The sequence below is a fragment of the Mustelus asterias genome, chromosome 14 (assembly GCF_964213995.1).
Source record: "Mustelus asterias chromosome 14, sMusAst1.hap1.1, whole genome shotgun sequence".
Lineage (NCBI taxonomy): Eukaryota > Metazoa > Chordata > Chondrichthyes > Carcharhiniformes > Triakidae > Mustelus > Mustelus asterias.
In genome coordinates, this window is record NC_135814.1 from 55,400,574 (window position 1) to 55,413,586 (window position 13,013).

The 13,013-nt window shown below is 43.0% G+C and overlaps 1 protein-coding gene across 1 annotated transcript in view; it reads right to left on the minus strand.

The window, feature by feature from the left end:
* Positions 1-13,013, minus strand: part of dnah9l (dynein, axonemal, heavy polypeptide 9 like) — a 509,143-nt gene that overhangs the window by 238,124 nt on the left and 258,006 nt on the right. Inside the window, exons 42-44 of the mRNA XM_078227708.1 lie at positions 5,399-5,547; positions 5,141-5,291; positions 3,577-3,708 (exon numbers count right to left, since the gene is read on the minus strand). Of these exons, the coding sequence (XP_078083834.1) occupies positions 3,577-3,708; positions 5,141-5,291; positions 5,399-5,547 (432 nt within the window). The remainder of the gene's footprint in view (positions 1-3,576; positions 3,709-5,140; positions 5,292-5,398; positions 5,548-13,013) is intronic.

Sequence of the window (13,013 nt, forward strand, 5' to 3'; positions counted from 1 at the left end):
CCGTGCTCCTATCACATGATCCCCTGCAATATCAATCCTGATTGGTACAGGTATAATGGACCAGTTCCTCCAGTGCTTTAATTTTTGTTACCCTATAAATATATATATGAAAAACTTTATCCAACATAAGAACTACTTTGCAAAATAACGTTTAAAAATGGAAAGTATTACAATAACTCACAGGCCTAAAGCAAGCATAAGCATAATAGTAATGTTAAACACTTATTTAAAAAACACTACCTTAAAAAATATTAGTCAGTGATATGAATATAAAATGAATATTTAATGGTCATTGCTGTCTAATGATGATTGTGCCCAACAACAACTGATTATATCCTGGCAAGGTGAGAGTGATTGCCATTCACATCAAGACAACATTTGACCAAGTATGGCATCAAATTGAAGTCAATGGAAATCAAGGGAACTCCCCACAGTTTGGAGTCATACTTGCACAAATTAAGATGGTTGTGGTTGTTGGATGTCAATCAACTCAGTCCCAGGACACCACTGCTGGAGTTCCTCAGGGTAGTGTCCTAGGTACAACAATCTTCAGCTGCTTCATCATTGATCTTCCTTCCATCAGAAGATCTGGAATAGGGATGCTCACTGATGATTACACAATGTTCAATATCTTTTGCAACTCCTCAGCAGTCATAGAGAGCAAATCCTGGACAACATTTGGGTTTGGGCTGATACGTGACAACTAACTTTGAGTCACACAAGTGCCAGGCTATGACATCTTCAACAAGAGAGAATCCAACAATTTCCCCTTGATATTAATGGCATTATCACTGATGAATTCCCCACTAAGTGGATCTGCCAAATACATACTGCAGTTCCAAAAGCAAGTCTGAGGTTGGAAATTACCAAGGTGAGTAACTAACCTCGGCCTGGAGTTTTCTTCCCAGGTTGGGAGCACAGAGTCCGGGCATTGCCAGAAGCCCGATTCTAGAGAAAGTGGCCCAGAAGGTAGGATTTCTATTCTGGATTGACGGAGTTCCCTGGGTGCAACCCTGGAATGAGAGTGGAGGATGTCGGGTGCGGAGGCAGTCTAGGCAGAAGGCCTACTTTGATTTTTCCGGCATTGTATTCATTTAATAAAAAACAGAAAAGCATAAAACAGTCCTTCAGCCCTCATTCCTCACCACCCCCCCCCACAACACTCTATTCATGCCACCTCATGCCCCCATTCAACCATCCATGGCTCCTCATATCCTCCGTGTCAACCTATGCTCCACTTCCCACCCACCCTTGGCCCCTCATATCCTTCATGCCTCCCACCCCACCGGTGTCCTTACACCTAACATACCATTTTACCCAGTATCCACCATAGGAAGACCTCGCAACTCATGCTGAGAATAAAATAAAGTTCCAAATGTCTATTGCAGACTTGATTTTTTTTAAAACAAAACTCCTATTCATTTCATTTAAATCTTTTAAATTACATTATTCCTTATAACAGCAAACATTTGCTTCAATTGCATAACCCTTTATAAAAACAAGCATTGGAATTCATAGTTCCACTTCAAATAGTCCATAACCACTTGGAGCTGTCAATCAAACTGTGAATTGGTGGGTTACTATGATAATGGACCATTTTAAAATTCGTAATTTAGCACTAATCCAGTCAGTGAAACCCAAAGGCTTATGTCAACAAAGTGAAATAGTAGTCGTTTTTGTTAAACACTCCAGACAGTTTTTTTTCCAAGCGGTAAAGGGCAGAAGTTTCAAAAGACTTGAGAGCTTGACAGTTCATCTTCATACATGAGATAGCTCCCTTTGATAGCTCATCTTGACAATTCTGACAGTTGTTTTTGACAGACCAGCGAGCATCAGAGTCTATGTAGTTTTTAATGCACATTTATTCCTACTTTTAGCAATCCCAACTGGTTCTTGGCCTCTTCCAAATGGCACTTCACCTCTCCTAAAGGGCAACTGATCTCCCCCAGGTGGCATCTGACCTCTCCCAAGGTGCATCTGACCTCCTCCCAGGGGCATCTGACCTCCCCCAAGGGGTCCCAGGACCATATCCAAAGGGGTATCTCATCTCTCCAAAAGAGTACCCTGGTTGTACAAACAAATCCACAAAGTTCAGACCTGCTCTTAACAGGTATAATCTGCACATGTTGGGTTTCAGACACCTCTCACACCAAAATCACATGAGTGAGGCAGCTGATTTATATGTCTCTGCAAAATGCCCATGCGCAAATCCCAACCTGGGCCTACTCATGCGTAAGTTCTCCATATGGCAAAAATCAAGGCCTTCTTGTCTGTTCAAAGTTTAACCATCAACTACAAGGCACAAATCTCTGATGGAATACTCTCCCACTTGTCTGGATGAGTGCCGTTCCAATAACACTCAAGAAACTCAACCATCCAGATCAAAGCAACAGAAACATTCACTACCTCCAACACCAAAGCACAGTGGCTGAAGTCTGTAATATATCTAGGATGCACTGCAGCAACTCACCAAGCCTTCAACAGCACTTTCCAAACCTGTAAACTCTACTACCTGGAAGTGTAGCAGACGCCTGGGAACACCACCACCTGCAAGTTCCCCTCCAAGCCACATACCATCCTGACTTGGAACTGTTTATATTATTCCGTCAGTGTCGCCCATGAAATCCCTGAACTCCCTCCCTAACAGTGCTGGTGGTATACCTGCAGATGGACTGCAGCTTTTCAAGGAGGGCTCACTTCTTAAAGGTGATTGGGGAATCAACAACAAATGCTGGCTTAGCCAGCAACACTCACATCCCATGAAAGAATATAAAAAAATTTGGACAAAAATAAACTTTTTTAGTTTTTACTCTGCAAGTTAATCAAATAGGAAATTCTACTCACTTTCAAAGTCCAGTAGTTGGTGGGATTTGAATTCAATAAAAAATATCTGGAAGAATCTACTGATGACCATGAAATCATTGTCGATTGTTAGAAAACCCCATCTGGTTCACTAATGTCCTTTAGGGAAGGAAATCTGCCATCTTTACCGGCCTGGCCGACATGTAATTCTAGAGCCACAGCAATGTGGTTGACTCTCAACTGCCCTCTGAACAAGGGAACTAGGGATGGCCAATAAATGCTGGCAAGCTAGCGACGCCCATGTCCCACGAATGAATAAAAAAAACTGTTGAAATCTATTCTGCTTAAAATGCACTTCACAAAAACTTCAAATGTATGTTGTAACCATTGAATTTTCTGGGTTTGTGTTTAATGTACAGAATTTCCCTCTGCTCTTATCTCATTATCCTGAAAATGTTTAGAGTTATAGATATTAAGTTTTGTCTTGTGATATGCACTAGTATACAGTTGAGATATTAAGATGGTGGGCAAATGTATCATTTCTAAGATCTTCACTGGCTGAAAAAAAATAGATAGCAATGACCATTTAAATACCCAATTTATTTTTTCATTGCTGACTAATATTTTTTAAGGTATTCATTAAATAGCTCTCCATTAGGTGTTTGGCATTACTATTATGCCCATGATTAATCATAATTTTACATTTAAGCCACTGTCTTAATTAACCGTTCCAAATTTTTTTTAAAAGTGAAGAAATTACACATTAATACTTACTTGATCTTGGAATAATGCTCCACCAAAAGCCCAAACACAAGCAAATACAAAGTACATCTCATATATATCACGAGGAGAGTCTGGAGGAGTATTTTCTGGGGTTAATAAGCAGTCTAGTAGAGAACATAAAGTCTACAAGAAGAAAATATTTGCGTAAAACTCTAAAATTTAGAATTCATCACAACATAATGTTGTCAATCCAGACTACCATATGTATAATGGTCCTAAAGACTCCTTTTATTTTTTAACTTTTATGATCCTATGGAAGTATATATATGGCAGAATCTTACCAAAATAATAGCAAAGTATCGGGATCTGACTGAAAACCATTGTATTTCTTGCCAAACAAGCAGATTTCCTCTCCAGATCTTACGGCACTTTGTCAAAAAAGACCAGGGGTGTGTTTCAAGTTGTCATTTTGAGAGGTGGGGACTAAGCACGCTGGCAAAACCCGGCTCCACAGAGCTCAAGGGCACCCTAATCAGAGTAAAATATAACCTTCTCCCACTCCACCACTGAACAAGGGAACTAGGGATGGCCAATAAATGCTGGCGAGCTAGTGACGCCCATGTCCTATGAATGAATAAAAAAGACTATTGAAATCTATTCTGCTTAAAATGCACTTCACAAAAACTTCAAAAGTATGTTGCAACCATTGAATTTTCTGATTTTGTGTTTAATGTACAGAATTTCCCTCTGCTCTCATCTCATTATCCTGAAAATGTTTAGAGTTACAGATATTAAGTTTTGTCTTGTGATATGGACTAGTATACAGTTAAGATGATGAGGGCTCCCCCTCCCCACAAACAGTATCTCCCTCTCTCTCCCCACACCCCTGAGGCTCACACTAGGGTCCGCCCCGACACAGGTAGGCACTGTGCTGGGGGGGCAGTGCTAGGGGGACAGTACCCGGGCATGTCCCTCTCCCCCAGGTTCTATACTCACCTTTGTGCCCCCAGAGGACTCCCACAACAGGATTGCGTCTGGGTGAATCTGTTGTAAACCTTGCAGATGTAACGTCACATCGGTGAGGTTTGAAAATATGATGAAGGGGAAAAATATGGCAGGGAAGCCTGCTAATTATATTAAAATGAATGCAGATTCATTAAAATGAGGTTCTCAATCTTTGTGGGCACAAACCTCGCAATGTCACTGGCGAGGGGCAGGGAAAATCGTGTTTCCCAATTCTCTCCAGATTTTCAGGCCACATCGAATGCATCTGTCAGCGAACGCAGGCTGAAAATTACTCCCATAGTATCAACCAACATAAGAATGACTTTTCAAAAGAGCTTATATAAATAATTGGCAAGCATCATAACCAAGTGACTAAATTAATTAATTTTACTTGAAAATACATGGACATTCAGCTGGCTGAAAATATGCACATTTAATATTCACAATATATGTAACTCATAAAAATTAACTATAAAATGAAGAGCACATTCTTAGATGTTTTCATCTTTTATGGTAAAATAACCTATATGCCAAAATATTATCACTCTGAAAAGAAACTTTCAAAAGACCAATGCATACCTTATGCTTGAGTAAAAATGTTACGTTGTACCTGTACAATACTGTTTTCAGGAACTCGAGTGATGGTTTTAAGATTACAACGCACTTGCTCCAGACAGAAAGGAACATACTTGTCAAACAATATAGTAAGATTAGCTCGCTCTGACTGGGCTTGCCGAGTGTCAATCCAGCTAGTCACATACCTACGAAGGAATGGAAATTGATGGCATATATGCTTACAAGATTAGTACTCGAGAAATGAAACAGCAGGGAGAATTTAGAGTAAGATACAAATAGACTTCCTACTTACGGACTCCATCCTAAATCCTGTGGGTTGACATATATTATCCCAGCCCTAGATACGGTAGCAGGAGTTGCTGCGTGGAGATGGCTGATTTCAAATAATAACCGCATGGATGGCGCTAAGGATATACGTTCATTGCTTGCTAAAGTCAGTACCTAGACATAGAAAATAAATATTAAAGTTAAGAATTATTTATCTGTTGTTACCGATTAAATATCCAATAACCAAACTGGAATCAATCAAAAGAAGTTTGATTCAGTTGGCAAGTACCAATAAGTCACAAGTAGAAGAAAATTACAGAATCAAATAGTTCAATTTTGGCAAGCATCATAACCAAGTGACTAAATGAATTAATTTTACTTGAAAAATACATGGACATTCAGCTGGCTGAAAATATGCATATTTAATATTCACAATATATGTAACTCATAAAAATTAACTATAAAATGAAGAGCATATTCTTAGTCAATGCTGTTTGCGCAGTGTTGTAAAAAGTAAGCAGAGGCTTACTCCTGTTTTGGGAGTCTGGGACTCAATTGCGAATACTTGGTTATGGCCGCGATCTAACGGCCTGTTGCTATGGGCAAAAATCCCTTAATGTTGCAATATCCTGCGAGAGGCCAGAAACAAGATTTGTGCTGGCGAGATCTCAGAATGAGATTATCCCGTTCCCCGCCAGTGATGTAATCAGGTTAACGCCCAAGAAGGGTGTGGGCCTAATTTGCATTAATAATTGTATTTGCAGGCTTGACACTGGTACTTCCACCCTCATCCTAACTACCCACCCAGCTGGCATGACATCACATAGAACCATAGAAAATTACAGCTCAGAAACAGGCCTTTTGGCCCTTCTTGTCTGTGCCGAACCATTTTATGCCTAGTCCCACTGACCTGCACTTGGACCATATCCCTCCACACCCCTCTCATCCATGAACCCGTCCAAGTTTTTCTCAAATGTTAAAAGTGACCCCGCATTTACCACTTTATCCGGCAGCTCATTCCACACTCCCACCACTCTCTGCGTGAAGAAGCCCCCCCTAATATTCCCTTTAAACTTTTCTCCTTTCACCCTTAACCCATGCCCAAGCCTCAGTGGAAAAAGCCTGCTTGCATTCACTCTATCTATGCCCATCAAAATCTTATACACCTCTATCAAATCTCCCCTCAATCTTCTACGCTCCAGGGAATAAAGTCCCAACCTATTCAATCTCTCTCTGTAACTCAGCTTCTCAAGTCCCGGCAACATCCTTGTGAACCTTCTCTGCACTCTTTCAATCTTATTTACATCCTTCCTGTAACTAGGTGACCAAAACTGTACACAATACTCCAAACTCGGCCTCACCAATGCCTTATATAACCTTACCATAACACTCCAACTTTTATACTCGATACTCCGATTTATAAAGGCCAATGTACCAAAGGCACTCTTTACGACCCTATCCACCTGTGACGTCACTTTTAGGGAATTCTGTACCTGTATTCCCAGATCCCTCTGTTCAACTGCACTCTTCAGAGTCCTACCATTTACCCTGTACGTTCTACTTTGATTTGTCCTTCCAAAGTGCAATATCTCACACTTGTCTGCGTTAAATTCCATTTGCCATTTTTCAGCCCATTTTTCTAGTTGGTCCAAATCCCTCTGCAAGCTTTGAAAACCTTCCTCACTGTCCACTACACCTCCAATCTTTGTATCATCAGCAAACTTGCTGATCCAATTGCCCACATTATCCTCCAGATCATTGATATAGATGACAAACAACAATGGACCCAACACCGATCCCTGCGGCACACCACTAGTCAGAGGCCTCCACTCAGAGAAGCAATCCTCCACAACCACTCTCTGGCTTCTTCCATTGAGCCAGTGTCTTATCCAATTTACTACCTCCCCATGTATACCTAGCGACTGAACCTTCCTAACTAACCTCCCATGAGGGACCTTGTCAAAGGCCTTGCTGAAATCCAGGTAGACAACATCCACCGCCTTCCCTTCATCCACTTTCCTGGTAACCTCCTCGAAAAACTCTAATAGATTGGTCAAACATGACCTACCACGCACAAAGCCATGTTGACTCTCCCTAATAAGTCCCTGTCTATCCAAATATTTGTAGATCCTATCCCGTATCACACCTTCCAATAACTTGCCCACCACCGACGTCAAACTTACTGGCCGATAATTTCCCGGATTTCTTTTGGAACCTTTTTTAAACAACGGAACAACATGAGCCACCCTCCAATCATCCGGCACCTCCCCCGTGAATACTGACATTTTAAATATGTCTGCCAGGGCCCCTGCAAGTTCAACACTAGCTTCCCTCAAGGTCCGTGGGAATACCCTGTCCGGTCCTGGGGATTTATCCACTCTGATTTTCCTCAAGACAGCAAGCACCTCCTCCCTTTTAATCTGTAAAGGTTCCATGGCCTCCCTACCAGTTTGCCCTATTTCCGTAGACTCCATGCCCGTTTCCTCAGTAAATATGGATGCAAAAAAAACCATTTAGTATCTCCCCCATCTCTTTTGGTTCCATACACAATCTACCACTCTGGTCTTCAAGAGGACCAATTTTATCCCTCACTATCCTTTTGCTCCTAACATACCTATAGAAGCTCTTTGGATTTTCCTTCACTCTGTCTGCCAAAGCAACCTCATGTCTTCTTTTAGCCCTCCTGATTTCCCTCTTAAGTAGCTTCTTGCACTTTTTATACTCCTCGACCATCTGATGTGTTCCTTGCTGCCTGTACATTTCATACAACTCTCTCTTCCTCTTAATCAGTGTTACAATCTCCCTCGAGAACCAAGGTTCCTTATTCCGATTTACTTTGCCTTTAATCCTGACAGGAACATACAAACTCTGCACTCTCAAAATTTCTCCTTTGAAGGCCTCCCACTTTCCATTTACATCCTTACCAGAGAACAGCCTGTGCCAATCCACACTTCCCAGATCCCTTCTCATTTCATCAAATTTGGCCTTTTTCCAGTTCAGAACTTCAACCCGAGGACCAGATCTATCCTTATCCACGATCAGGTTGAAACTAATGGCATTATGATCACTGGATCCAAAGTGTTCCCTCACACTCACATCCATCACCTGCCCTAACTCATTTCCCAATACGAGATCCAATATCGCATCCTCTCTAGTTGGCACCTCTATATACTGATGTAGAAAATTCTCCTGAACACATTTTACAAACTCTACCCCGTCTAAACCTTTAACAGTATGCGAGTCCCAATCTATATGTGGAAAATTAAAATCCCCTACTATCACAACTTTGTGTTTCTTGCAGTTGTCAGCTATCTCTCCGCTGATTTGCTCCTCCAATTCTCGCTGACTATTGGGTGGTCTATAATACAAGCCCATTAATGTGGTCATACCTTTCCTGTTTCTCAGCTCCACCCATAGGGCCTCTGTAGACAAGCTCCCTAATCTATCCTGCCTGAGTACCGCTGTAACATTTTCCCTGACCAACAATGCCACCCCCCCCCCACCTTTTATCCCTCTGCCTCTATCCCGCCTGAAACATTGGAACCCTGGAACATTGAGCTGCCAGTCCTGCCCCTCCTGTAGCCAAGTTTCACTAATGGCTATAATGTCATATTTCCACGTGTCTATCCACGCCTTCAGCTCATCTGCCTTCCCCACAATACTCCTGGCATTGAAATAGACACACCTCAAAAAATTATTTCCACCACACTCTACTCTTCCATTTGTGATTTTGCTTGAACTAACCTGTCTTTTTACCCCTGCTCCACTATCTGCTCTGGCACTCGGGTTCCCACCCCCCTGCAAATCTAGTTTAAACGCTCTCCAATAACACTAGCAAATCTCCCTGCAAGTATATTGGTCCCCTTGTAGTTTAGGTGTAACCCGTCTCTCTTGTACAGGTCCCACCTGCCCCAGAAGAGGTCCCAATGATCCAAGAATTGGAAACCCTGCCCTCTGCACCAGTTCCTCAGCCACGTGTTTATCCGCCCAAGCATCCTACTCCTGCCCTCACTGGCATGTGGCTCAGGTAGCAATCCTGAGATTACTACCCTCGGGGTCCTGCTTTTTAACTTCCTTCCAAGCTCTTTGTACTCACTCTTTAGGACCTCCTCACTCTTCCTTCCCACGTCATTGGTACCGACGTGTACCACGACATCTGGCTGATCACCTTCCCACTTTAGAACGCTGTGCACGCGATCAGAGACATCGCTGACCTTGGCACCTGGGAGGCAACAAACCATGCGGGAGTCTCTGTCCCGACCACAGAACCTCCGGTCTGTACCTCTGACCGTTGAGTCCCCTATCACTACTGCTCTCCTCTTCTTCATCCCACCCTTTTGCGCTGTAGAACCAGACGCAGTATCAGAGTTCCGGCTGTCGCAGCTTGTCCCAGGTAAAGCATCTCCCACAACAGTATCCAATTCAGTATACCTGTTGTGGAGGGGTATGGCCACAGGGGAACCCTGCTCTGCCTGTCCTTTCACACTGCCATTTCCTCTCCTTACAGTAACCCAATTTCCTGTGCTCTGCTGCTTAGGTGTAACTATCTCCCTAAAGCTACTGTCTATAAACTTCTCATTCTCCCGAATTAGATGGAGGTCATCAAGCTCTTTCTCCAGTTCCCTAACACGCTTTGCTAGCAGCTGCAGCTGAATGCATCTTTTGCAGGTGCTGTCGTCAGGGATACCGGAGGTCTCCCTGATCTCCCACATCCTGCAAGAGGGGCATTCCAACATCCTGCCTGGCATTTTTTTTTAGTCTGGGGAAAAACAAGAATAAACTTTCTGGGAAAGAAAAAACCTACTCTCGCCTCTGCCTGTTCTGGCCGAAGCCCGTTTTGAGCCAAAGCCCTTCAGCTCTCACTCTGCCCCCTGCTCACTCTGCTGCCCGCTCAAAGGTGCGGCCTACTTTTAAACCCTCCAAAACCTTCCCAGGCTGCTGCTGGGCCTACTTCCTGTTTTGAAAAAAAACCTCCGATTTTTTTCACTAATTTAACTGAAAAATAAATAAATAAATAAAATGCACAAACAGCTCCCTTACCCTCAGCCTGCTCCTGTGGAACAATGATCATGGGCATGATTCACTACTGGTTTTCAAAAACAAAAAACAATCGAGATGGCAATGCCATGGGGCACACAAGTAGGTATGGCTCCTGGGTGGTGGGGACAAGCCTGTGCATTACCATAGGACATTGCCCCGTGGCACAGCAGGGGCAGTTCCATGGCGGGGGTTTCCCTTATCCATGGGGGGGGGGCGAGGAGGTTGCCCTTCTGCGTGTGGGGTCACAAAGTCTGTCGGGGGGAAGGGGCTCCCTGTGTCCATGGGGGCGGTCTTTATGTCGATTTTGGGGGAGGGGAATTCCCTATGCCCTGGGGTATTTCAGTGTCCGTGAGGTTAAATGTATTTTGTTTTAATTGGATGGATATCAGGGCATCTTCTTCTCAGGATTCCCGGCATTGCTGGCTTTCTTAGGTCCTACCCCTCTAGCTGATTGTATCAATCTCACTACTCCTTTTAAATTGCACAGTGTGCTGTTGAATATGGCAAGAAAAGCTGGCTGTGCAGCCTGCAAACTTGACACTGGTTTTCTCGCCTGAGCCAACATACTGGACTTTTAGGAAGATTCCAGCCTGTAACCCTTAAACTATTAGACTGGATTTGGTTGATGTTTATTTTCTCCCTCTAGTACATCTATCCTTCATAGTACCTTCATACCACAGCCTACTTCCTCCCTTGGACCAGTGGTCCTTTCTTGTACTTCCCTTCTGCTCGGAGTTCCCAGTGCACAGTTTCCAAAACAATATCCCTTGAAGTGCATAGATCCCAGTATCCCTTTAGTTCTCCAAAACTTTCATGAATTCTCCCAGTTACCACAGTCCCTTTAAGCATTGCCACTTGCTTCCGACCACTGCACCCCATCTCATCACATGACCAGTAACCCCCTCCCCACTCTTTCTATGTACTTCCAGACATCATTTGTACAAAACAGGAGTAATGGTTAAGGTACTGGACTAGAAAGATAGATTCACAGTTCAATAAATCTGATTAAACTTGAGCTGGTAGAAAAAAATACAAGGAATGTTCTAAGCAGACAATAAATATCCAGTTAATTTACTAATGTCTTTAAGAAAGGCTAGCTCTATCCTTACAAACTTTGAATCCCATACTACATGTTGACTCAAAGAGACAAACCAAAAAAGAACTAGTGAATTATGGCAAGGCTAATGACCTCCCAACTTTATATCACATCCCACTAATGTGTTTCCAGATCTTTTATTGTCATACCCTCATAAATACTCCCAGATTTGATCCTTCCACAAATTCCAGGTTGTGGGCCTCTGCAACATGCTTCCAGTCCAATTCTTTGTTTTATCCCAGCTGGGACTCCTGTAGTTCCCACCCCATTCCTTCCTAGCTTAACGTTCAACCTTCTACATTGCAAGCCCTCACTGACTGCCTCTCCAGTCTCATTTCCACCTCAATGAAATACAAAGTTCCAATTAATATTGGTCAAATCTTGTTAGTTAGAAATCTGGTTACTTGATATACACATATGTACCAGATCTACATCATTTCAGTAACTTTTCCAACAACATTTGGTTTTTCCTCCATAGTATGACCTCTGAAAGGCAATGCCAGATGAATTAATATATGTATTTATTTCTGACAATGTCTTCATTAAAACTACCCAAACACCATTTTCAAAAAAAATTATTTGTTCACAGGATGTGGGCATCGCTGACTAGGCCAGCATTTATTGTCCAACCCTAATTTCCATTGAGGTGGTGGTGGTGAACTACTTTCATGAACAACTGCAGTCCATGTGGTTCAGATGCAGCTACAGTGCTGTTAGGAGTGGTGTTCCAGGATTTTAACCCAGTGACAGTGAAGGACAGCGATGTAGTTCCAAGTAGGATGGTGTGTGGCTTATCTGCTGCCTTTGACCTTCTTGAGGGTAGAAGCTGCAAGCTTGGAAAGTCCAATTGAAGGAACCTGGTGAGTTGCTGCAGTGCATCTTGCAGATGGTAAAGACCGATATCACAGTGCGTCAGTAGTGGAGGCAGTGGGGGTGGGGGGTGGTGGTGGATTTTCCCGTCCCGCCCGCTAGCGGACCATGTAAAGTTCTGTTGACCTTGGGTGGGATTTTCCGGTTTTGGAGCGAGCGTGGGAAAATCCCACCCTGAACGTTTAAGGTGGTGGGTGGCATGCCAATCAAGTGGGTTACTTTATCCTGGATGGTGTCAAACTTTTTGAATATTGTTGGGATTGCACTCATTCAGGCAAGTGGAGAGTTTTCCATCACACTTGTAGATGGTGGACATGCTTTGATGAGTCAGGAGGTGAGTTACTCTCTGCTAAGTTCCCACCCTCTGACTTGGTCTTGTAGTCACAACATTTATATGGCCTGTCCAGTTCAGTTTCTAGTCAATGATAATTCCCAGGATGTTGATGGTGGAGATTCAGTGATGGCAATGCCATTGAATGTCAAGGTTAGATTCTCTCTTGTTGGAGATGGGTATTGCCTGGCACTTGTGTGGCATGAATGTTACTTGCTAGTTATCAGCCAAAGACTGAATGTTGACCAGGTCCTGCTGCACATGGATAAGGGCTGTTTCAGTATATGAGGAGTTGCAAATGGT